Genomic DNA, 25,732 nt, shown 5'->3' on the forward strand with positions numbered 1-25,732 from the left:
CTTGGCCATTCTTATCTAAATGTGTAATGGACAGTTGCTCTCTTGCTAGGATTAAAGGTACCTATCTGGTGGAGGAAGAAATAGCATAGCCCCGCCCTCCCCCCCCCCCCCCCGCCCCCACTCTCCCACTAGGGAGAGTTGAACAAGGATTGAGCAGAGTCCCCAGGACAGCCTGTGCCTGTCTGTGCAGAAGTCACAGCAAGTTCAGGCTCTTACTATGGGGAACTGTTCTTATTTGCATGTTCTGCAAATGGAATTTTCTGGAGTTTTATTCAGTTTGAGATAAGGTAAAAGATGGAGGGGATGGGAGGCATGACATGGGGAGGTAGGGATATGCCACAAACTCAAACAAGTTCAATTAAATTGTCTCTCAACTTTAACTTTCACCCACTTATTCTTTCAAGACAAGGGTTAGACTAAAGATGGCCAAACCTTTTATACCAGTCCTACATCGATGATCTAACCTCACTTTGAAACTTATCGGTACTTACCAACTACTGATTTTGTTCAGGGCCTTTGAACTTTGGGTAAAAGTGAGACTAAAAGTGTCCCATCTGAGCAATATCAAAGGCTCAGCTCAAACTGTCGGGGGTCAGGGAAAACACGTGTGTGGCAGAGCAGAGGTAGAGGGCCCTGTGCCCTTTGGGGAGGGTTCTCTCGGGGAGCAGCAGGATGAGGACAGTGCGTTGTCCTTGGAGACATAAAGCTCCACATGTAACCCTTTCTAGTCTCTTGAATCTGGGCTGTTCTGATCCAGAATCATCTTGGCTGACATCCTGATCTTGTAAAGGAATCTCTTGTGAAGTTCACTCCTTCTCTAAGCTTCAACAGGTCAGACGCAGACACGAGCCCTCTTACAGCGCTCTTTTTCAAAGGGCTGTCAGATTTGAAGTCTTTCTTCCAGGAAGCAAAAAGATAGCTCACATTGCTTGTCATTCAAATGCATCATGAACTATAGTCAGCAGCATATTATATTAAATGCAAAGGGATGGGCATAACCACACACAAGGCATCACACATTCACAAATACACAGTGGGACCAATGTTCCTTTTCTCTCCCCATCCCACCTTCTCCCACAGTGTACTTTGCACAAAGCCCTCAAGGTGACAGTCACCAAACTGTAGAGCTACCAGTGGCCAAACAGACTATCTCCTGAGAACTTGCCCACATGACTACCTTCCTGAGCCTCGGCTTCTTCATCAATAAAATGGGGATTAAACTATAACCCATCTAAACAGTTATTATCAAGATTGCTTATGCGCTCAATTAATAGCAATCTGCTCATTTGTTTTGAAAAAACTGAGACCCAGGAAGGGTGAGCAATGTGCCCGAGTGACAATGACAGGACAGAGTGGCCTCCTCAGTCCGGTGTGTGCCCTGCAGGACACAGAGCCAGGCTTTCCTCAGCCAGTCGGCAAGCCTTAAGGCTAAGCATGGCGCCGCTTCACTGATGGGTCTGGGTTTCCCTTCCTGTGAGGAAGGGTAGTCCTCTCTCTCCAGACCCTCAGCTGAGCACCGAGGGAGGATTCAGACTGATAAAGAACCGAGAACATGCCGAAACCGGTTTGGCTCAGTGGATAGAGCGTCGGCCTGCGGACTGAGAGGTCCTGGGTTCGATTCCGATCAAGGGCATGTACTTTGGTTGCGGGCACATCCCCCATGGGGAGTGTGCAGGAGGCAGCTGGTAGATGTTCCTCTCTCATCGATGTTTCTAACTCTCTATCTCTCTCCTTTCCTCTCTGTAAAAACTCAATAAAATATATTTAAAAAAAAAAAACAAAAAAAACCGAGAACAAACCTCTAAGCCACCAAGCGGCACGGTCATAAACCAGTACCACCACAAGCTTCTGAAGTTAAGTAAGTACAGAAACAAGTCGAGGTAGATAAATAAGAAACAAACAGCTGGTTTGGAGTAAAAATTGTGCCCGGGTCTAGACCTGGTTTTTCTTAGTGTTCACAACAACTCCTCTGACGAAACCAAGTCTCTGCATTCTCCCAGGGCCTCAGCTGCCAACACCTCCTCTCCTCTCAGAAAAGAAAGGATCTGAGAGCAGGAAGATTGAACCACAGGCAGGACACTGCCAATAGGCAACCACCTTTGATCACTAAAGATGGCAATTTCATTTAGTTAAACCTAATATGTATGAATTAACCTATGGCATGTTAGTGCTTGAAAGTGGTGCCTTTGCTTGTTAGGGAACCTTTTTTTTTTTTTAGATTGTAAAAGTATGATAACACACATTTACAGAAACGTGGAAAATACAGAGCAAAATCACATAATTCTACTATATAGTACAATTATTATTTTGTGTATTCACTCTCGGCACTTTGTAGGCGTATTTGAAATATGTATAAGAGTCAAGCTTTGATTGTGCCTTAAAACAATGAACTCCTAGCCTCTACTTCCTCTTCTCAAGTGAGAGGAAATTGCACTGGAATATCTGAGGTTTCTTTTGTTTTTATTATGTTGTGTCCCTTTGGCCAGATGAACTTGAGTACATTTTATTTGATCAAAACATTAATTTCTGCACATTTGTATTTTCAGTCCTTATGGTTTATTGTTCACGCAGTATATCTATTTGCTGACAACTTTCAAAGTTCTAGGGAACATTTCCCATGAACAAAGGGTTAATGAAAGCAACCTATTTTTGTATGAAAGCCATTTAAAAAAATATGTTTATCAACAAATTTTTTTCATTCAAAATAAATAGTTATATTAGGGCCTTTAGCATCAAATACACATTTTAAAATATGAATGACCTACATTACTGACAGAAGAATGTCAACATTATTTTTCTGTAACTAAAATGTTAGAATCTGAGCCTATTGGAGAAGAAACAATCAGGGCCACATCCTGCTTCTTGTTACCCAGTTTGTGTTACTCTTTTAGATTCACAAATTGGTCTACACACATTATCTCCTATGAAGCTTGGAAAGGATTCCACAGGATCAATAGCATCCTCACCTTACAGATGGGAAATGGAATCCTCGGGGAAGCAAAATGGACTGGTGGCATTTACAGCAGGCCAGTGTGTGCTGGGTTCAGGGAGTAAGAGAGAGCTGCCTGTGGCCTGTCGGTTAAAGAACAGTTAACAATGGTTTCAACTTGGAAAGAAGCACACAGGCAAGATTCATCAGTTTTTCAATAGTTTAGACAGTATTTCTCAAACTTTGAGATTTGAGAGCTGATGAAAATATTACAAAGGCCCGGGCTCATTGAAGTGGGATAGGACACGCACCTCTGCATGTTCATCAGATTTCTCAGATGATCCTGATTCATATCAAAGTGTGTGTGTGTGTGTGTGTGTGTGTGTGTGTGTGTGTGTGTGCGCGCGCGCGCGCATGAGCGAGAACTAGAGAGAGAGAGAGAGAGAGAATGAATACATGTCACTGTGACTATCTGTTTACATATCTACTAAAGCAAATAACTAAACTAAAGCTTAAATTATAGCATGGCCCATTCAGATTACATGAAAGCTGAAAGGAAATGTGGGAGGAAGTCTACAGCCACTGAAATGCTACTTGGGAATGGCATGAAGCAGTGGTTCTCAAACTTTGTTCTGCACCAGAACTGCTTGGAGGGCCGGTTAAAACACCGACTGCTAGGCCCTACCCACCCCCAGATTTTGTAATTCAGTAGGTCTGGGGTAAGACCCTAGGAACCGCCTCTCTAACAAGTTCCCAGGGGCTGCCGATGCTGCCACACTTTGGGAGCATTGGTGCAGCCCCTCAGCGGGTCCCAAGCCCAGCCTGCACACCAGAATCCTCAGGGAGGGCTTTTTAAAGTGTTGATGCCAGGCCTTACCCAGAGATCTGATATAATAGGACTTCGGTGGAGCCCAGATAGTGTCATTTTGAGCCCAGATAGGGCAGTCAGGGTTGAGAACCACGGAGCTAAGGCTTCCTGGAAGAGCAAAGCAGGTCACATTCAGTCCTGGGTTGCCAGATTGAGTCAGTCTGTCTGTATGTTCTTTGCAAGAAGCAGGTGAATGCAATCCACTAAATGATCTTCCTAACGTCTTTCTTCCCGCTCAGAATCCATGCTCTGACCAGATGCTTTTGAAAAGCATTTCCATGATACGCAAGTAAAACAGCAGACTCAATTTTTTTTCTAACAATGCTGCCCTCTAGTGTCCTTAAGTAGTCAAAGAACTTAAAAACCCACCTCCGCCATCAGTACGGCGATACCCTATTATCGCAACACTTGGGGGCTTTTTCTCTGACATTAAAAAGAAATTTAATGTATGTTAAATTAAATTATATTTTCTGGCAACATGAATCTCCACCTGCGGCCTCTCGGTTCTCCCATAATTTCTCCCTGCAGCCTCCTCCAGGATGAGAACCCCTGGTTAAGCTTTTACTACAAATACAATGAAACTGAAAAGCAGAGCCCTGGTCCTTCTCTCTTTCTATACACTTTATTGTTAAATAATTTGTAGGGACAATTACAGGAGCAATTTGTGATATTATTATCAGTCCATGTGGTTCTAAAGACGTCCTTTTTCTCCTAACTTGATGAGAAGCGCCTTCATCCAATAAAGGCAAAATGAGAAGAAAAGAGGAAGCTAGCTCAGTTCACGTGGTCCATTTTTACAATTTTCGTTGTCCTTTGGCTCTTTTTCAAATTGTAATGCTGCGATAAGTCAAACTCAACTACACATCTTGCGATACTATTTCCATTATAGACTGTTCTCAAAGATAACGATTTTGCTTCTGACAAAGAAAAAAGCACTCCTGGAGTTCTCCTTTCAGTATTTCACCAACCTTGTCTCTGTGGGGTCAGAGGCCAAACAAATCAGGGAGAGAGAAATCACCAGCAGCTTTAGTGCTGGGACACTGGAGCGTCTTCATAGGCTCTTCCACACTCAGAATTATTTGTTCTCTCCTTCCCTCACTTCTCACACCCACCTCATTTTCACTTGACTGATAGTTCATTGCAAATAGAATTCATCAAACAGGAGCTCCCATGTCTCCCATGACGAGTTCTACAAACCTCCTGGGTCCCACTGTGTTGGTAGACATGTCCTTCTCCTCCCCTGCAATCCCCCCCTCCCCCCAGGTTGCCCTGCTCCATCTCACTTTAACAAGTCTCCCTCTCCCTTCTTTTTCCCCCCAACCCCCATCCCATATCATCACTAACTCCTCTTCTAGATCACTTCTAACATCATACAAGTTTACTCTTATATCTTCCATCTTTAAGATAAAACTTTCATCCGGCCAGCGTTGCTCAGTGGTTGAACATAAACCTATGGCCAGGAGGTCACGGTTCAATTCCTGGTCAGGGCACATGCCCTGGTTGCGGGCTTGATCCCCTGGTAGGGGGCAAGCAGGAGGCAACCAATCAGTGATTCTCTCTCATCATTGATGTTTCTATCTCTCTCCTCCCTTCCTCTCTGAAATCAATAAAAATATTTTTTAAATAAAAATAAAACTCTCCTTTGACCCCAAGGGCCCCTTCAGCTACTGCCCTCTTTGTTCCATTCACTTCCAAACTCAGCCTACCCAGGTTGCCTCTCAAGTCTTCCCTTTCCCACGCCCGTTCTTCCATCAGCCGCAGCTTGGCCTTGGTCTTATCACACCACCGACAATGAAGCTGCTCTTCTCATGCTCCACAGTGACCTCCCTGTCATGTGGCCAAATCCAATGGACACTGTTAGGGGCCCTTTTGACTTAAATGCTCACGGTGTTCCAGTGTGTTGGCACAGCCCCTTCTCGGAGCATTCCCTGCTCTTGATTCTGAAACAGTTCCCTCTCTGGCTTCCTTCCTGCCCCTCTGGTTGCTGATGACCCTGACACCACAGTGTCCTATCTCCAACCTCTGGGCTGGCTCTTAAAACATCTTCTCTCTTTCCTCTGCAGATTCCCCTTACATAATCTCACCTACTTCCATGAATCTAAGTATGAGTAATAGACAGGTAACTAATAAACATATCACCTCCAGCCCACATTGCTTCCTGTGTCATTCATTCAATTATCTCTATATGACATCTCTCCTGGTAATATGTTACAGGCATTTCCATTTTTTTTTGCATGTCCAATGAGGAACCATCGATTCCCCCTCCCCCCAAAAAAAACCAAAAAAAACAAAAACCTTTTCCCCCTCAGTCTCCTTCACTCTAAGTGGCCAGATACCTGTGACATTGCCTTGATTCCTATCTTTCCCTAACCTGCCGCATTCAGTCCATCTGCAGGTCTTATGGATTCTTCCTCTAAAGTGTATTTGCATCCATCCATTTCTCTATTCCACCACCCTATCCCGAGCCATCCTTGCCTCCTATCTGGAATATTGCAATACCTTCCTCAAGATCTTCCTGCTTCCTGCAATCCTCCCCCTGGGATTCTCCATGCAGTCAGAGAGAGCATTATGAAACAGAAACACATCCTGTTATTCCCTTACCTAAAAAATGTTAATGATTGCCCATTAAACTTTGAATAACATACAAATAACAAAGTTTTCCCTCTGCCAACTTCATCTTTTATCTCTGTCCTCTTTCCTTACTAGATCCTGCCGCAATGGCTTCCTTCTGGTGGCTGGAACTCACTAAGTTGTGCCTCGGGGCCTTTGCACATGCTGTTCCATTTGCCTGGAGGTTGTGCTGCCCCTGTTCTTACCAAAGCTGGCTCCTTTTGATTTTTCAAGCCTACACATTACTCCTCAGGAAGACCATCCTTGCCTAACCAAATAGGTCTTTCCTCTCATTCTCTATATCCGCCTGCTATTTGTTTACTTCATAACACTTCAAATTTTGTAATTACTTACTTGTTTACATCTCCATCTTCCCCTGAGTATAGGAGGTTTGTATGTTCTACACATAGATGAATCCAGCAATTGGCACAGTACCTGGCAGCTATTAGGCTTTTAATCCTGTGTGTTAAATAAGTGAATAAAGGTACTCCCAGCCTCCACTCCACCTTAACTGCTCAGGTCAAGGTCTCAGTGATGGCCATGTGGCCAAGCCGCGCAGTGTTCTGTGCTCATCTCACTGATTACAGACTAGAGACAGGGGAGCATCTTGGGGGTCATTTTATTCTCTGTGAACCTCATCAGTGTTTACCTATAGGTGTGTTTCACCACAGTATCCCCAGCACCCAGCTCAGCAGACACTTAATAAATACTGTTGATTGAATGAACTCCTAAGCTCTGAATGAAACAGGATGGGGAAGGAAATGGAGTGGTACGCTGATGGTGATGTCAAAACTCTGAATACTTCTGGGGCAGAAATTTTAAAAATGGCTTCAACTTTCAGAAATGTTTATCATTCCATTTGCATAATAAAAGAAAAACATGTTGTATAACTTTTGCTTTATAAAGGGAGAATAAACTTCCTAGTTTCCGTTGCTGAGTTAGTTTAGCTTATAAGCCAAAGTCTACGTCTGTTGGTTAGAAATGGTGAATAAAAGCTTTCCCATCTTCCAAAGAAAGACACCAACCAAGGGCAATTTAAAATGGTTTACATAAACCAAGCAAGGAAGCTAAGACCCTAATCCTTCTGCCTCATTCAAAATCCTGTCCCCTACCAATTTAGACAGTGCTGTTTATGAGAAATAAAATAAGAATACATCCACCTCAACTCGACTTTGATTCTTTTGAAGGACATTTAACCCATAGGTATTAGTGGGACACAGAGAAGCTGAAGTCTGCACCCCTTGAAAATGCCAGTTGATGTCGCTTCCTGGGTGTTTGGCTGACCTGCTTTGCAGAAGAAATCTTGATTGTGACTTCTTGATTGTGTCACCTCAATTGTGACTTTTCACTCAGTTGAACTTGAGGCTCTGCATGCTCCTTGATTCTGCATCCCATCGGGCTGGTGCCAAGAGGATTAACTTGGCTCCACCTCTCCGGCAAAGTGATTCATTGTCCAGTTTAGGAAATGTAATGTCAGTCTGAGAGAGGCTGATGAGCAAACTGGGTGGGGCTACAAACAGCGCCCCCCCACCCCCACCCCCACCCCCAGGGAAATTCATTACTCGGGTGTCTTAGAATAAAGTTTGGTTCAAAGTGGTCAAGAACAAGGAGTGCCATTGTGGGCTGGGAGCCATTGCGGCTTCAGCTGTTTGCTCAGCATTTAATATGTTTATCTTTCTGCTAAATACGTTGCTGTTGAGTCATCTCTATTATACCGCCACCCTGTGTGAGGCCCAGCTCTGCAAACCCAGCACACAGCGGCCAGCCTTCTATCCTCAGTGACCTTACATTCTACAAAGGCTTTCTCTTACTTCTCACTTTAGTGAGCAAAGTACCCAGGTTCTGAAGGAGGTGAATCATGTGTTCTTTCATCAGGCCGGGAACCATGAAGCAATAAAAGTCAAGGAAGAACTTAAAGTGCTCATTATGTTTTTAATATCATTTAGTGTTGTGGCTGCAAATGGAAATGGAAAGTCAATTTACCCAAAAGTACCATCAGCCTCCACATCATCAATATTTCATGGTGTCACCAATGTCAAAGCAATTATATTAATCAAACAAATACTTGGATTAAACTTCTAAGCTTTGGGCGGGGGGGCGGGGGGGGGGGGGTGGACCAAAGACCATATAACTTTGAAAAATAGAAGAACTCATGAAATGCTCTCTGTTTGGCCTTCCATAGAAATTGTTCGAGCCATGACACACGTGATAAACCAAGGCATGGCGATGTACTGGGGAACCTCCAGGTGGAGCGCTATGGAGATCATGGTAATTTCATTTCTATTTTTAAATGGCCATTGAGCATCTTATTACAGGTATTATTGCACTTTGTTTTATTGTTCTTCACACATACTGCATTTTTTACAAATTGAAGGTTTGTGGCAAGGCTGCATGGAGCAAGTCTCTTGGTGCCAGTTTTCCAATAGCATTTGCTCACTTTCTGTCTCTGTGTCACATTTTGGTAATTCTCACAAAATTTCAAACTTTTTCATTATTTTTATACTAGAGGCCCGGTGCACAAAATTCATGCATGGGTAGGGTCCCTAGATCAGGGCCGATCTGTGGAGCGACCAGCAGGGTGATCGGGGGCGGGGGGGTCCTCCACTGGCACCTGCCTTGGCTGGCCTGGGGCCTGCAGGCTAGGGACAACTCCTGTGTTGAGCATCTGCTCCCTGGTGATCAGTGTGCATCATTGCAACCGGTCATTCCACTGGTCGTTCCACCGGTCGGTCAATTTGCATATTCGGCTTTTATTATATAGGATTTGTTATGGTGATCTATGATCAGTGATCTTTGATGTTACCCTCCACTGGCAAAAAAGTTACCTCTTGCAAGCTGAAGGCTCAGATGATGGTCAGCATTTTTTGCAATAAAGTATTTTTTAATTAAGATATGTACATTGATTTTTTTTATTTTAGACATAAGGCTATTGCATACTTAGTAGACTACAGAAGTGATTGTCAACCAGTATGCCACAAGAATGTTTAAAATATATAATACCTGACTATTTAGTCAGGGGCACTGACCTCTTTTCCCTTAGATTGTAAAAAAAGAAAAAAAAATGACAATAGCCCACATAATAATAGCCATCTGGTGTGAATGAATCAAAATTATACCTAAATTTTGGTCAGAGTGACAAAAAATATATTTTTTGATGTTCAGCAAAATTTTAGTAATTAGTTTATATGTACCATGAGATGAAAAAGATTAAAACTTGCAGGACTACATTATAGTATGACCATAACTTTTTTATGCACTGGGAAGCCAAAAAATTCGTGTGGCCCACCTTATTGCCATATTCACTTTATTGCAGTGGTCTGGAACTAAGCCTGCAATATCTCTTAGGTATGCATGTACTGTTTCTCAGATACCATGTGTAAACTGCAAGACCTCTTGCAATCTTCCCTCACAATTGCTTTGGCACTAGTATTCTCTGGTCAATTCCCTCATTACAGAGAGGGATGTGGGGGCTGGATCTCATCAGCTCGGAACACAACAGGGAGGGTGCAAGTCTCTAACAGGAAACGCGTTTTAGCATGTCTTTGGCAGCAAGAGAGTAAATTGAATTTCTTAGCTAATGAGATATGTGAACACAATATTCTAATTTTCTTTTAAAAATTCTATTAAATGACTATACTGTTTGTCACATGCTAATTAAAGATCACCTATGGATACTGTCTGTTCCATTTCTTTAGACTCTAAATCAGCCGTGGGCCGGATCCGGCCCGTTTGAAATGAATAAAACTAAAAAAAAAAAAAGACTATACCCTTTTATGTAATGATGTTTACTTTGAATTTATATTAGTTCACACAAACACTCCATCCATGCTTTTGTTCCGGCCCGCCAGTCCAGTTTAAGAACCCGCTGTGGCCCTCAAGTCAAAAAGTTTGCCCACCCCTGCTCTAAATAGTCAAACTACATTTTCTTTATTATCGTCCATAATTCACACTGGGACTAATTTTCCCTGGGCTTTACTCAGCCCAAACCCTCCCGAAGAATAATAAGGATTTCTTGCGTTTGGTATTGCTCTTAGTGAAATTGATGGTCATAACTTTGCCTATTGTATGGCATCCTCCATGCTTCTTGGTTTGTATTGATTTTACTAAAATGAAAATTCCTCATGCATAGAATCACAGGGCAGTCTTATTTCTCATCAGCATAAATCCAGTTGCAATCTTATTTCTCCCTAGGAAGCCTACTCTGTAGCAAGACAGTTCAATATGATCCCTCCCGTCTGTGAACAAGCTGAGTACCATCTTTTCCAGAGAGAGAAAGTGGAGGTTCAGCTACCGGAGCTCTACCATAAAATAGGTAATCTCCACAATCAACGTTACTGATGATTTTTAACAATAGTAGGCCCCATGATCTGGGGGTTGAGTTGTTAAAATGCTTCTTAAATGTCCTTCATTAACATAATAAGAGCTATGCATTCCAGAGACTGTAGAAGAATCAAGTGCGCCTTTGTGTAGTCTGCAGCGTAGCTATAGCAGAGGTGCAAACTGGGACTGGCATATAAACTATACTCAGTAGGTGTTCAAAAAACGCATAGAGAACGCAGGGAAGAAACCCATGAATAAACTCATTTTTCTTGGGGTGCTTGCTGTGGCCAGAGCATGCATCCTTGGGTAGATTATGACTGCCTTTCCAAAAGATTATGGACATATACATCTCTATCTCCCACTCTGTGCCTGGAACTGAGTCACACATGGAATTCCAGGACAGCTCACAAGCCAGGCACGACATGTTTGTGTAGGTGGATATAATGATGTCAGCGAGAGGGGGGAAATATATACACACCATATACACAAAAATTGTAGACATCAGAAAAACATGAATAAGCCACATTTTCAGGGTTATTTATTTAAATAAACAGTTTCCAGAGATGACTTTATTCCTAAGAAACAGAGGTTCACATGAGCAGGAAAAGGCTGGGTAGGGGAAGAAGGATTAAAAAAAAAAAGTCAACAATAACAATTGTTATTATTGCTGTCACTCATTGTGTGTTTACCATGCACTAGGAATTGTGCGTCTGGTACGTACCAGGCACTATCTAGACACTGAGTGGACAAGCAGAGCACTGAATCTCCGCGCGTGTAAAGCGTTTGTGTCTGAGTAAACAGAAGTGTGACGTTTGGACATGAATAAACCACAGTTTCAGGCTTGTTTATATGATCCACTCCCTATGACTGTGCACGTTTAATTGGCCTATAAAAAATGAAGTGCAGTTTGTCAATGCCTACATTTTAATAGAAAGATGTATGTCGGTGTGAGCTCTTTTAATGTGTCCGGCTTTTCCCCACTACTAACCAATCCTGCTTAAACACCCCCACACTTTGGATCCCAGTTCCCTACAAGCAGCTTTTCAAGTTGTTTTTCTTCTGCAGGAGTTGGAGCAATGACCTGGTCTCCACTGGCCTGTGGGATCATCTCAGGGAAATACGGGAACGGGGTACCTGAAAGCTCCAGGGCTTCTCTGAAGGTATTTCCCTCCACCTCTGGAAGAGTCTGGGGATGGGGAACAGGGATGTAGAGAGGGAGGGAAAGTGTGGATGAGCACAGATCTGTAGCAGCCTGTGTCTTCCAGCTCCTGCAGAGTGTGGCCTTGGCGGGGAGGTGTCCTCCGGCAGGCTCCCCTGAGCCCGGAGCCCAGAGCCTGCCAGAGGTCTCTGCCCTTGGCCAAGCATCAGTCCGCCCTTCAAAATCGGCCAGCACAGAAAAGTCTCCTCTTCTGGGAGTTAGGGGAAATGCCCAATGACCTTGTTGGACTCCTCCTGGAGCTCAAATCCCTACCGTTATCTATTCTTGTTAAAAAGGCATCTCATTCCTCTTTTGAAACTGATGAAAAAAAATCACTTTTCTGTATAAGATCTAATTTTAATTTTCTTGACAGAACAAAATTTCAGCCAGTTACCGGTTGTAACTGGGTATGGATGGAGATTGGTTGGCATTTTTTTACCATGTGGGGTGGAGGGTCAGGAGGGAGGATTCCGAAAGCAGAAGCATTGCCAAGCCTTTGTCAGTGGGGCTCAAGGCTGATGTTCAGAGGTCAACTCTGGTTGCTAACTCTTTTAGCTTAAATTATTTTCTGAAGCGTAAAGATATTCAAGATCATTGACATAAAATTATCTCCGTTCAGAACATCTCAATGATTTATTGGAGAGTACTCCAAACATCTCTCCTTATTAATAGTAACAACATGCCTGTTTTTTTAAAAAACAAAAAACAAAACCAGAATGTGTAATAACATTAGAATCACAAATTACTCTATAGTATCAGGGGAGAGAGAATATAGGCATTTTCAACATTTAGACAAGCCAAAGCCTCTTGCTCCATTAGCACAAAGTTAGTGGGAGGTCAGATTCAGTTAGACCCAAACCACCACCCCTTTAATCAGTGTGGCTGGGACCACCCTGTGCTGCCCTAATCAGTGCCTTCTCAAGGTCTCTTTCCTTTCTGCCAGTAACAGTTGACCTATTAGCTTGTTTGTTTTCTAAAATAATATAATATAAGCATGGTGACATTGTCCTATTTCTAGTTTTGCATTATCACAAATATAAATATCCTAGAATATAAAATATGGTCATGCTTCTGTAAATTAAAGATTGTTCTGAGCCAAGTCTGAATAAGTCAGCAAAGAAAAACTAAAAGCATTTTAGTGAAAAGGCAAGAAGAGAGTGAAAAAGGAAGGGAAGCATTGAAAATTGCAGTTTTATTGAGCATCTACTATGTGCCAAACACTGGGCTAGGAGTTTTTTATTCGTCTCCTTTTATCCTCACAAAGATAAATGGATACAGATGACTTTTAGTCAGTTATAGCTAAGCATGTTGCCTTGCATTCTTTCAGAGGCTTTCTGCAAAGCTCAAAATACTTCCACATGAATGTCAGGTATTTGTTCTCAGACTATCCTTATGAGACCTTTTCCAGATGTAGAAACTGAGCACAAAGAGGTTAGCTACCAATCCAAGAGCAAAAACTCCTAATAGTGAAAGTTTTTATGAGAATCCAGGTCTCCTACCCCTCGCTTTATCTCCCACAAAGCCAGTTTTTAAAGAAGGAAGAAGGAGCTACCCTGTATTTGAATTGTATGATCGGTTAGTCTCCATCATTGTTTGGGGAAAGCTTACAGAGAGCTGAAAAACCTTTCACAAATACACTAACAAAAAAAGAAGAAGGAAAAAAAGGAGGGGCAGGGGAGATACAACGTATTTGAAGGTGGCTGAACCCAAAAGCAACTCAGAAAAGATTTCTATTTTTGACCTTTTATAAAAACAACTCAACATCTACTTTGAAACATCCTTAACAATAAACATTAAGGGCTCTCAACAGGTGAAAGGCAGCCAATCATAAAGCAGACGTTTTTAGTTCTGAGGACTGTTGACGCCTCCTTAAACATCAGTCTGGGTGTTTTCCGGGCTGATACATGCGCACTTAGGAAAGCCACTTGAGAAGAGTGACTAAAGAAAGAAAAGGAAAAGGAAAAAGAAAGCTTCAGGACAATCTTAGGAGTGAATAAGAACACTAATAGTAAAAAAAAAAAAAAAAAAATTATAGTTAGAGAGCTAGGCAAATTGATAAATGAGTTGGCAACTTTCACATACACCCCACCACCACCACCACCCCCAAATAGAATAACGGTGTTTCACACTGGCTGTTGTAAGCTATGCCAATAAAATAAAAATGCTAATATTCTGTATCTGTTGTAAATATTGAACTGTGTTTGAGGGATAAATTAACCCTGTATGAAAAATACCCATCTTTTAGAAAGGAATACTACCCAGGGGGTTGCTGGGAGGCTGCAGTAATCCTAGTGGAATCTATCCTCACTCCCCGGAACCTGCCCTTCCTTCTTGACTAACAGGGCCTCCACCCAGCCATCTGGTCACCTTAGTCAGAAACCAAGGCTTTTTCTCAGGCTGCCTCCTCTCCTCCCTCACTCCTGTCCAAAGGGGCAGCCACTCCTCCAGTCCACACCTTGACCTTCTTTGGTCCATCCCTGCACTACCCTTGTTCAGACTGTTTCATACCTGGTTTGCTGTAGTAACCTGTCTGGATTCTCTGATTTTCCACCTCTTCTCAACTACCCACCACTGTGACCAATTATCTTTCTAAAAAATTAATCTGACCATATGGTAACCCTGCTTAAAATCCTTTAAAGATTTTCCAATCATTGCTTATGGGACAAAGCCCAAACCCGACAGAAAAGCATTGAAGGAAACCCTCTCAGGATCTAAGTTGGGCTCATTTTTCTGTTCTTGCCCCTCCCCAAGCCCCATTAGTTCATTTTCCACCCAAATGCACTGGACTCTTGCCTCCCAGAAATGCCCTTCCTTTTATCCTGCTGTGGAAGCTCTCCTCATCTCGAAGGACAAAGCTTGGTTGTCTGTCTTCACCTCTGCGAAGCCTGTCCTCACTTTATAAAACTGAGTTATATGCATCTTCCTCCTTGTTTATTATCCCCTAAACACTTCTTACAGAGTCTTAGAATTCTCTGGTTGCAAGCAAGAGGACAAAATTCAAGCTAATTTAATCAAAGAAGGGCAACACATAGACACTCGTGGGAAGGATGAGGGGAGACAGCCTCAGGGGTGACTCCATCCCTAGACTTGCACAGTGTCAGGACTCTGTCTTCTCCGTTTCTCTCTGCATAGGAGTGTCATTGTCTTCTACTGCAAATGGGTCCTCTCCATGTGGCCAGGGGCAGGAAAGCTAGTGATTGCAGGTTTACATCCTTAAAGCCATGTAAACCGAGAGAAAAGAGATCTTTTCTTTTATCAGCTTCAGTCAAGAAAAAGCTTGTGAAGCTTGGGTCATGTGCCAACCTGTTAGACTAATGACAGTGGCAAAAAAGATAAGGTGCTGTGATGAGCTCACATCCTCCTCCCTTGTTGGGTATTTTCAAGGCAGTACAAACATAGCCCTGAGGAAATCATTGAGGGGGATACCCCAACGACAAAGCACTTCTCAACTTACCAATAATTTGTAAATACTTCTGGGAAAGACACTGAAATTTACTTGTGTAACTCATCACAGAGCCTGGCACACAGTAGGTACTCAATAAATGCTGGTTGAGTGAATGCAATAGAAGGTCAACAAAGTCAGAGCAAGAGACCAGGTGTGTAGCTCTTAAATAGAAAATTTAAATAGAAGTGAAAAGTGCAACAAAACTTAGAGGCAGCTCTTCCCTGTTGTTACCAAAATGCCTTATAGAAAAATCATGAAAATATGTCCCCCTCTGTCAAAGGGAAATAGAAAACATGCAAAGCTAGGTGACTGGAGCGGTGGAGGGGGTGGGGTACTGGGGGGCGGGGGAGGGAGGACACAGTCCAAGTACTATAAGTGTTCACATTAAGAAACAAAGGGTATTGCACATTATAGTCTAATTTCAGAAAGAAATTTTTTAGCTCCAGCATTTTACCTAGAGATTTCAACCTCACTAGTAAAGACTTTGCTGTTCTAAAGACAAAGACTTTAATGCTTAAATAGAAATAGTCGATGATCTTGGATGGTAAATTACTGTAGACAAGGTCCAGAGCTGAAATGTGGCTGGTTCTGTCCACGGCTCTATGGTTGCTGCCTGCATTCCAACCCGGGATTATTAACAGGGAATTGGGGGCTCCATGGGGCCAGTCTCAGAGATTGTTCCCACTCCAGTACCATCTATAATAATCTATAATAATAAAAGCATAATATGCTAATGAGACCGGACAGCCAAACGACCTTCCAGACAAAGCCAGGGCTGCAAGGGCCAAGGCAAGCCACTGTGGCTGCGAGGGACAACCCCCTTGCACGAATTTCATGCATCGAGCCTCTAGTTACCTATAAAGTGGAGACACACAGATAACAGTGATAGCATTGGGAGGCAGCCAAGTAATGGGCTTTAGGAAAACTTTAGAGAATATTGTGACTTATGTAGAAAAGCAATAGCCCACTAATCTGTGGAGAAAAGCTCTTTCAGTGGTTCCTTTGACAAATATCTCCTAAGTGTCTATTCCATGCCCAGCTCTGTGCTGAGTGCTGAGGATGCAGGGATGAATGGGACAGCTGCAGCCCTCACAGTAACTTGGGGACTTGTTCAAGAGACAGACATGTGAAGGGGCAAAGTATGAAAGAAGTGGAATCTACAAGCACTGTGGACTCAGGCAGAATGGCCAGCAAAGTCCTACTGTGTGAAGGTGGGATGCTCAATCTGAAGAGCTGAAGAGATCTAGTTGTACCTGTAGGGCCCTGGTTCTGATTCCTCTCTCTCTGCCATATTGGCTGAGCCCCTCCTCTGTGCCAACCAGTGTCAGGACTGGAGACACTGGGATGAACAGGAAGCCATCCCTGCCTTTCTCTTAATTAGAACAAAATATCAACATGTAATCAAATCACTGCAGCAATGGGGAAAACGACACGATAGAATTGGAAGAGGAAACTTCATCTTTGGATTCGTAGATTATTACCCACAGTCAACAAGCTAGTTTATTATTGTGCACAACCACACCCACCACCAATCTTCTTACCCAAAACACTGGTTTATTTCCATAATTAACTAATAATTTAATTAAGTGTCATCTCCTCCGTATGCTAAGATTTTCCCACTTATAAAGCAAAGTTATTTCCAAAACGCTTTTGTTTCCTTTGGTATGAGAAAAGCAATATAAATCCTATGCATCTACTTTTTTTTCTTTATACAACTTTATTTTTAAAAATCTTGTTCATGTAGAGGCATTGGCACATTTTAAAAACAAACTACATAAACAGCCCTCTCCTATAATCCAGGAAAGTGGAATGTCAGGAGTCAGCAGCCGTGGTGAACTTAAAGTGCTAGAACGAAGGCACTTCACAAACTCTTCACGGGAGGTGACCATTGCCCCGGATACCTTCCCTTCAGACGTGGCAGTGACTGTCTGTCAGGATCGGAGCACAGAAATACGACAGCTTCGTGGCAGTAAAAGCAGAACACCAATAAGTGATGAGCCCTTGGCCATTTTGGGTTTTGATGACCTTTAACCTACTTTTAACTTTCCTCTCCTACGAGTAAAAACAGGAGTTAGAATTGGAAGGGAAGTTGAAGTCCCAGAATGCAGTCACTCCAGGGGCTTGGGAGCCCTTTGTTTTCACGGTGGACGTTCTGTGAAGTCAGAGAGCAAGTATTAGGGAAGGAGACCTAAACAGTTCGTTATAAATGCTCATGTTATTAGCAAGGCTACAAGGTTTCAGTTAGAGGTAGATAACTGTCCCAGGTTTCCAAGGAGTCTAATAATTTAAGTATCTGGGCATCAAACAGGTCACACACTCCTCAGTGTCATCTCAAAGTTGTAGTCTCCGCAGGGGTGGGGGAGAGCCGCAGGGGAGGAAACACATCAGAAGACATCAGCTCATCAATGGTATCTCCAGTAATAGATCCTGAAGCCAGAGTTTGTGGCCCGGAGGTGCTGGAGGTCAGGCGGGCTTCCCCTCTGAGGCAGGCTGCCCTGGGGGGCTCGGCGGGCGGGGCTGGGCTTGTGCGAAGTCCGGGGAGGAGTCAAAGGCTGAGAGGGGGTGGGTGCGTGAGGTCCTCCGATGGGGGAACAGGAAAGACCACAGGCTGAGACGAACTGGACTCCTTTTTTATAAGCAGCACGTGGCCGGGGGCCCGAGTGACTCTCCAGGTCGATCTGGTCCTTCTGTCCATCCTGACCCATCCCTGGAAGAGGCCCTCCAGCCGCGTGCCAGCAGGTGCCTGGATGGCCAACGGGGTGTCACCGGGGAAGCAACTGCAGATGTCCTCGTGGGTCACGTAGGAAAACCTGCCGCGGAGGGCGTCATCCATCACGTTTCTGATGCTCTGCGGCAGCCACGACTTCTGCTGATCCAGGTCCCTTTCCTCAGGTCCAGGTCCTCGACCTCGGCGCTGAGGTCTGGCCGTCTCTCCAGGACTTCCTTAGTGTTGCAGCCAGCGCCCACACCTCTCTGTTTTTGGACTTTTTCTCAATCAGGCCGATCTCTTCCAAGACGTTGGTGATGTCATAAATCCTTCTTTTCTGCCTCACAGCCACAGTATCTGCCTCACAGCCACAGTATCTGCAGCCGCCTCCTGCAGCCGCCACAGGAACTTGGCGGTGAGCAGCCCCAGGCTCTTCTCCAGCCGGCTGCTCCTGCTTGCCCAGCCCGAACTGCAACGGCGGCGCGGGGGCAGCAGGGGGCGCCCACTGACCCTGGGCCTGGCCCTGTGGCGCCCTAGCCCTGCCCACACCGAGTTTACATGCCTATGCATCTACTTTAAAAAAAAACAACAACAAAAAAAAAACAACTTAACCTGCTTGTTTTCCAATGATTAAGACAACAATGAGGGTATAGTTGAGGGTGGAGAGAGAGTGACTCGATAAATGAATATTTGGTACTTGTTCCTTTTAGAAGTCTGCTTCTCACCATGGTGGGTATGCCCATATACTCATGCAGTATATAACTTGTAACCCAAACCTAGGAGTCAGGATGCATTGCACATGTGATCTTAAAAATGGATTTCCATAGATTGATGAATAAACCAACCATTCTTTATGTGTGTGGGATATATTGAAACCTCAATTGTTCAAAAACAACATTTGGCCATTGGTCTTCACCCTCTTCTAAATTTGAATACTATTTGGAGATATCGACTGGTCCCCTGAGAGATGTTGTGAAAGTGAGGAATGGTGATGTTTTTCCAGTGAGGACAGCAAAAGTGAGCTGTGCTCTCTGATGCACCCAGCACGCTGCTCAGGGAAGGCTGCTGGGCGCCAGGCGCCTGTTCGTTGTCCTAACTGTCCCGGTCACCACCACTAGCACCAGCTGTGGTCTCCAGGCCACCCTTCCTCCTGGAAGAAGCTGAGGTTTCCCAGAGCTGAGGCTGCGAACACTCTTGGCCATCTCCCTGAGCAAAGTCTCTAGGGAGGAGCCAGACCATAGGCCTTAGAGATGTAGGAGGCGAACAGAACGGGAGATGGCTTGCCCTTTCTCTCTTTCACATCTGCCAAATCACTCCCCAAACTCATCATAAGTTTCATTCTAGACACATAATGTGGTTACTCTTTTCTTTGTGAATACTGTCTCAGAACGATGAAACAAAGTACTTAAAGCAAACGCCAGCTGCCCATGGAAATCACGTAGGTGGAGTGTCAGTGACAATTGCAGAGCTTTCTGCTGCTGCCTTTGGGAAGGCAGAGGTCTGCGGTGGCAACTGTGTCACAAATAACACGCGATGGAGGAAGTCCACATGGCCACACAGTGGGATGGTTTTTATTATTTTCACTAAAACAGACTAACAGACTCTTACAAATATTCTTTCCCTTTGGGTGTTGCAACGCAGCAGCTTTGTACGGGAGAGTCTATTGTTCCCTATGTCACAGTAAGCAGAACCCTCTGGGAAGTAGGCCATTGAGACGTTCCGGAGGATTTTTCTCCTTATATAGGAAATTAGGCTCAGAGTCAGTCACATCTCATAGGTTTTACAGGACAGTTTCCCATCATGAGTTTCCTTACCTGTTTAAGTTTCATTACAGAAAAGGTACTACACATCTGGGAGGTATTTATCCACTTGACAATTTTCTAAATGTGCTTGGTTCCTGTCAGTTATACCATGTCTACTTCTGGGAAGGAGCGAGCAAGCGAACAATAGAGCCCCATTATATGAACACAAAACTGGGAATAAATAGAAAGCAAGAGGAAGAAAGATAGTTATAACAAGAATGTAAGCTAATGGCTTTCTTTGAGCAGAAAGCTTGGCGCCCAGCTTTCTTGACAAAAAGGAAGCATAATAGACTTTGGTGAAATGTAAATGCTTTTTTTTTTCTTTTGCTGCATTCTAAAATGGGGCTACCTCAATAAGAAACATCATTTCTCCCACTTAGCAAATTGAATGTCATTGATTAGGTCAGGATTTTAACAACTTTTGTGCATGTTGATGGATTTCAGTGGTGACTTAGTCAAAAGTAATCTGTTTTGGCCAGCCGGTATGGCTCAGTGGTTGATCGTTGACCCATGAACCAAGAGGTCCCCAGTTGATTCCCTGTTGGACACATGCCCAGGTTTCTGCTCAATTCCCAGTAGAGGGTGCACAGGAGGCAGCCAATGGATGTTTCTCTCTCATTGATGCTTCTATCTCTCTATCCACTCCCTTCCTTTCTCTCTAAAATCCATGAAAACATATTTTTTAAAGTAATCTGTTTTAAACCAATAAATAAGGAGTGAGACCATGAAGAACATTTCTTTGCAAGAACTCATAAGCATCCTGTCACCACAAAACATAAAGTTCAGAGTGAAGGAGATGCAGGAATTCACGATGAGGTTCTTATATTTCATTGAATTGGCCATCTTTGACATCAAACCCTTGTCGGACATTACCTTTTAAATGTCCTTTTTATTCCTAGTGCTACCAGTGGTTGAAGGAAAGAATTGTGAGTGAAGAAGGGAGAAAACAGCAGAACAAGTTAAAAGACCTCTCTCCGATTGCTGAGCGACTGGGCTGCACTCTCCCTCAGCTCGCTGTCGGTAAGACAATTACTGGGAGAGCCCAGAAAATGTCGTTTTCTCTGCTTGATCCACATCCCTATCGTGATAAAATATCTATTGTAGGGCAGACTGATGCCAGGTTAGCATTATCTAAAATGAGGCTTTCAGAGTACCCCAGAATTTTCGACGTGCTAAAAAACTGTTCTTCCTTCCTTTTCCTCTCCCTTATAACCCGTTCAAATGAGAACAGGTGAGTGAAAACGTATACATCCTCAGTGTCGGGGGTGAGAGCCCTCTGAGCTGTGCAGGGACACCCGTTTCTTCTGGCTCACTTTGCAATCCCTGTCAAAGCTTAGGCGAGACGGGTGAGAGGCTGGGAAAGGGCTGCCACAGAGCCCACGGCCACTGCCACAGGGAAGGCCCAGCCTAGGGCCGCAGCTTCCCCCTGAACCTTCCGAGGGTCCAGGAAAACCGCTCTTCTAAACTGTGAAGAGGGTGAAAGGTCATGGTCACTGGTAACAACTGAAAACCACACCCACCAGCCATGTCCAATGGAATTTCAATGTGAACCACACACTTAAATTTTCAATGTTCTAGTGGCCATGTTCAAAAAGGAAAATGGAAACAAGCAAATTAATTATACTAAAATATTTTCTTTAACCCAATATAGACAACATATGACCATGTCAACATGTAATAAATATAAGTTATTGAGATCTTTTACACATTTTTCATACTAAGTCTTCAAAAATCCAAAATGTATTTTACACCTACAGGACATCTCAACTCAGGCTAACCACATCTCATGTGTTCCACAGGCCCATGTGGCTGGGTGTTGGACAGAAAAGCATTTAGACTTCCAGTTCTCTTGCTGGGGATATTTGCCAGGCTCTGTGATAAGCACTTGCTGCCACTATCTTGTCCCCTTAATGGTCGAAACAATCCTATGAAGTACATGCTATTACAAGCCCTATCTCGCAGGCGTTAAGGGAGTATTTGCTATTATCTCCACTTTACAAGTGAAGAAACTGAAGATAAAAGAATTCATGTGGTAGCTGTTATTACCAAATTCAAAGAGTTCACCACTTGTGGTGCCCTCTTCAAGAATGAGACATGGTTGTCACAAGATAGTTTTATTTACTTGCAGCCAGTAAAGGAGACAGGATTCATATCCAAAGCCCTGTCTCCCGGAAGGGAGGCTTAGCCATTGCTTATACTAGGTGCACACCATTTGGTCAATCATGTTGATTGCAGTTGGCTACACTTACTGGGTTGGGGTCCTGTCAAACTCATCCCGTTTACAACTGGTCGGCAAGAATAACGTTTAGTAAGAATGGCCCAGACCTTTGAGACCCATGTCCTATCTAACACTGTGGGGAAAAAATAAAATAGGTATATAATCTAGAAAAAACTCCAAAGGAATAAGAAATAGCAGGAATTGGGACAAATCAGATACAATGACCTAATGAGATAAAAAGCTCAAGATAAATTCTAGGCAAATAAAATAATGTGATAGAATGTTTGTTAGAAGGTTGACCCTTCTGAGGTTGGAAGGCAGGAAAATGGCAGTTGCAGCTAACAGTCATAGAAAGATGAAAATGGAAGGTGGTCTGGCAGGGGGAGGGGGAAAGGAATACCATTTACCTAAGTGTATGTAAGACTGTTGCTTTAATCTTTTCAAGTGACAACAACAAAACAAAGAATATATTTCATGGGATTAAAGCACCCCAGCAGCTTTAATGGACATAGTAAAAAGTATTAGCTAATTGATCATCAGCAAGTTATTTAACCTATCAATCTTCTCATCTTTAAAATGGGTATAATTTACATATCTTGCAAACTACTTGAGTAAAGGATAATTACATATGCAAAGCAAAAAGCAAGTGCTCTTTGTAGAAGTAGTAATGATGATGATAATTTTTTTTTGCAAAGAATTAGACACCCTGGACCTGAAACTCTGTCTACCCTTAGCCGTGGCATATGGGCAGAGGAACAGGCACAAAGAGAAACACCCATTCTTGAAACAGTCATAAATATGGTTTTTAGGTAGTAATAACGTGGAAATGAGTATTAAATTTAGCTCTGAAAGAGATGGAACATTGTCTTTTTAAAGAGATCTTTATAAGACTTAGACTTCCACTGGATGTTAGATGCACGCCAAAAATCCTCAGGGCGTCTCTGTGCCCCCGATATCTATCTTGCCTGTCCTTTTTTTTTTTTCCATTCTTTATAAGCAGTAGTTTTGTTTTTAACCACAGAACTCTCAAACCAAGAGAGGAATTATTTCCAGGCATATTGCCTTTCATCTGCTAGAAGGGGGTAGGGAGGGGAAGTCCTCGAGCAGGAAACAAACTACTTGAACCCAACCGTGGGCACTGCCATGTCATTTGCCTGCACAAGAGCTGCACTCACACCTTGCCCGTAAAGAGGCAGGAGGGTTGCCTGGTCGGGGACATTTGCTTAGATGCTAATCATTAGCATCATCTGCATGTGTTACCTCTGCGGCTAGGCAGTTCTCAGAGTGGAGAGTTGGCTTTTGCTGACACCAAGTAGTTTATGTGCAATGATTTTTCCCTGGGCCCTGCTTTGCCCTCAGACCTTCCAAAAAGAGTTATAAGTGCAAAGCAGGAAATAATACTGCCAAAAAAAAAAAAAAAAAAAAGCCCTGAATCACTTGGCTTGTTGTCTTTATAGAACATTATTTTGTCCATGTGGTAAGATTTAGCGATTGCCTTAAAAGGCCTGAGCATGGCAACAGCTTAAGAGTATTAGTTGACAGCAGGCCTTGAGCAAAAGGGGCAGAAGAGGTGCTTGGACCTTCTTCCATCCATCAATCATCTGTTTATTCAACAAATTTACGAAGCACCTACTATGTGAAGGTCCTGGGCTGAATGCTGAGCATCCAACTATAAATAAAACACATTTCACAGCCTGATGGGCAAGTCAGAAAACAAACAGCTCACTGTAATACAGTGTTGTAAAATAACTGGGAAGTGCCCAGGGGTTTAAGTAACGTAGAGGCTCCCAACCCAACCTTGAACTCAGGGAAGGACTCTGAGAGAAGGTAGTTCCCGTGGGGAATCTCAAGTGATGAGTAGATATTCGTGAGGCAAAGGAAGGGAGGAGTCAAAGGGACATTCCAGGCCAATGAGCAGTTGGAAACAAGGGGATGGAGAGGATTTACAAACAGCTCTGTGCTCCTGAAGCACAAAGTTCAAGGCAGGGAATGAGGGGACATGAGCTGGAGAGCTGGACTGGAGAGCAAGGATTGCCAGGTGAGAAATGAGAACTTATCGTGTAGGACAAGGATCACGTCAGGCACATGTAGAAAAATGCTTAGCCAGGCAAGTGACATGGTCAGATCTGTATCTGGAGAAACTGTGCCAGATGAGTGGGGGAAGGGATGGGAATAGAGGTTGGGGGAGGTGGGAGACGGGGGGCAATCCAAGCAAGAGGAGCAGAAGGCCCTTGCAGAAGACGGTGAGGGCCTGAGGACAGCAGACAGCTGGACCAGAGCAGCGATTCTCCGCTGTGGTCCCTGCAGCCACACAATGCGAAGCTGTTCAGCGAGAAAAAGAAAGGATACACTGAGTGCATGCTGTGACACGGATGACCCTCCCAAACCTGCTCAGCGAGAGAATCAGACACAAGCCCATATTGCGTAATTCTGTTTAGATGAAATGTCCAGAAACAATAACTCTGTAGGGTGCAAAGTAGATTAGTGGTTTCCTAGGGTTGGCCGTAGGAATGGGATTAATTTCGTAAATGGGCATGCAGGAGCTTATGGGGGTCATGGAAATGTTCTAAAATTGGACCTAAAATGGTGATGGTTGCACACTTGATACATTTACTAAAAATTGTTTAATTTTGCACAAAATACGTAAAATTTTTGGAGTGTAGAAATCACCCCAATAAAGTTTAAAATAAAGATAGCCCTAACCGGTTTGGCTCAGTGGATAGGGCGTCGGCCTGCAGACTGAAGATAACATGGTCCCTGGATCAATAGCATCAGCATTGCGTGGGAGCTTGTCAGAAATGCAGATTCTCAAAAAAAGAAAGAAAAAGAAAAATGCAGATTCTCACGCCACCCAGACCTTCTGAGTTAGAAACACCCAATAATTGATGTTTCCAAGCCCTAGGTGGTTCTGCTGCATGCTGAACTTTGAGAACCATTGGATTAGAGAAATATTTAAATAGCAACTAGACTTGGCAATTAATGGAGTAGAGAAATATTTAAATAGCAACTAGACTTGGCAATTAAAGGGGAATGTGAGACCAGAAAAGGATAGTCCCTAAGTATAAGTCCGAGGCTCCTAGATTGGGAGCTAAGTTGCTGATGGTGCCACCCAATGAAATTAGGAACACAGGAGAGACGGGCTTGGCAAGTAGCAAGCAGTTTGCAGTGCCTATGAGACACCTAGCAGGGACATCCAGCAGACACTGCATCTGTGGGCCTATACCAGTGGTCGGCAAACTGCGGCTCACGAGCCACATGCGGCTCTTTGGCCCCTTGAGTGTGGCTCTTCCACAAAATACTGACTTCTGCACATGGGCCACGAAGTTTCAATCGCACTGTATGTGCATGCCGCACGTGGTATTTTGTGGAAGAGCCACCCTCAAGGGGCCAAAGAGCCGCAGTTTGCCGGCCACTGGCCTATACAATCATCTAGTTCCAGGAAGCTACAAACTCAGAAGTCTACTTTAACCACACGGAGATTCCTGGGGACCTTGGCTTCTGACATGGCAAGAAGGAGACCAGAGACAAGGAAGGGGGATCAGGGATTTTAAAATGCCCTTTCAGCACAGCTGGCGTGGCTCAGTGGTTGAGTGTTGATCTATGAACCGGGAGGTCATAGTTCAATTCCTGGTCAG

The 25,732-nt window shown here is 43.7% G+C and overlaps 1 protein-coding gene and 1 pseudogene across 2 annotated transcripts in view; one reads left to right on the forward strand and one right to left on the reverse strand.

The window, feature by feature from the left end:
* KCNAB1 (potassium voltage-gated channel subfamily A regulatory beta subunit 1) overlaps positions 1-25,732 on the forward strand; it is a 293,179-nt gene that overhangs the window by 258,878 nt on the left and 8,569 nt on the right. For both annotated transcript variants that reach the window (XM_059686873.1, XM_059686874.1), the window contains exons 9-12: positions 8,590-8,675; positions 10,599-10,719; positions 11,793-11,887; positions 20,779-20,899. In XM_059686873.1, the coding sequence (XP_059542856.1) occupies positions 8,590-8,675; positions 10,599-10,719; positions 11,793-11,887; positions 20,779-20,899 (423 nt within the window). The remainder of the gene's footprint in view (positions 1-8,589; positions 8,676-10,598; positions 10,720-11,792; positions 11,888-20,778; positions 20,900-25,732) is intronic.
* LOC132230040 (transcription factor E2F5-like) lies at positions 16,250-25,450 on the reverse strand (annotated as a pseudogene).

The sequence above is a fragment of the Myotis daubentonii genome, chromosome 3 (genome assembly GCF_963259705.1).
Source record: "Myotis daubentonii chromosome 3, mMyoDau2.1, whole genome shotgun sequence".
Taxonomy (NCBI): Eukaryota; Metazoa; Chordata; class Mammalia; order Chiroptera; family Vespertilionidae; genus Myotis; species Myotis daubentonii.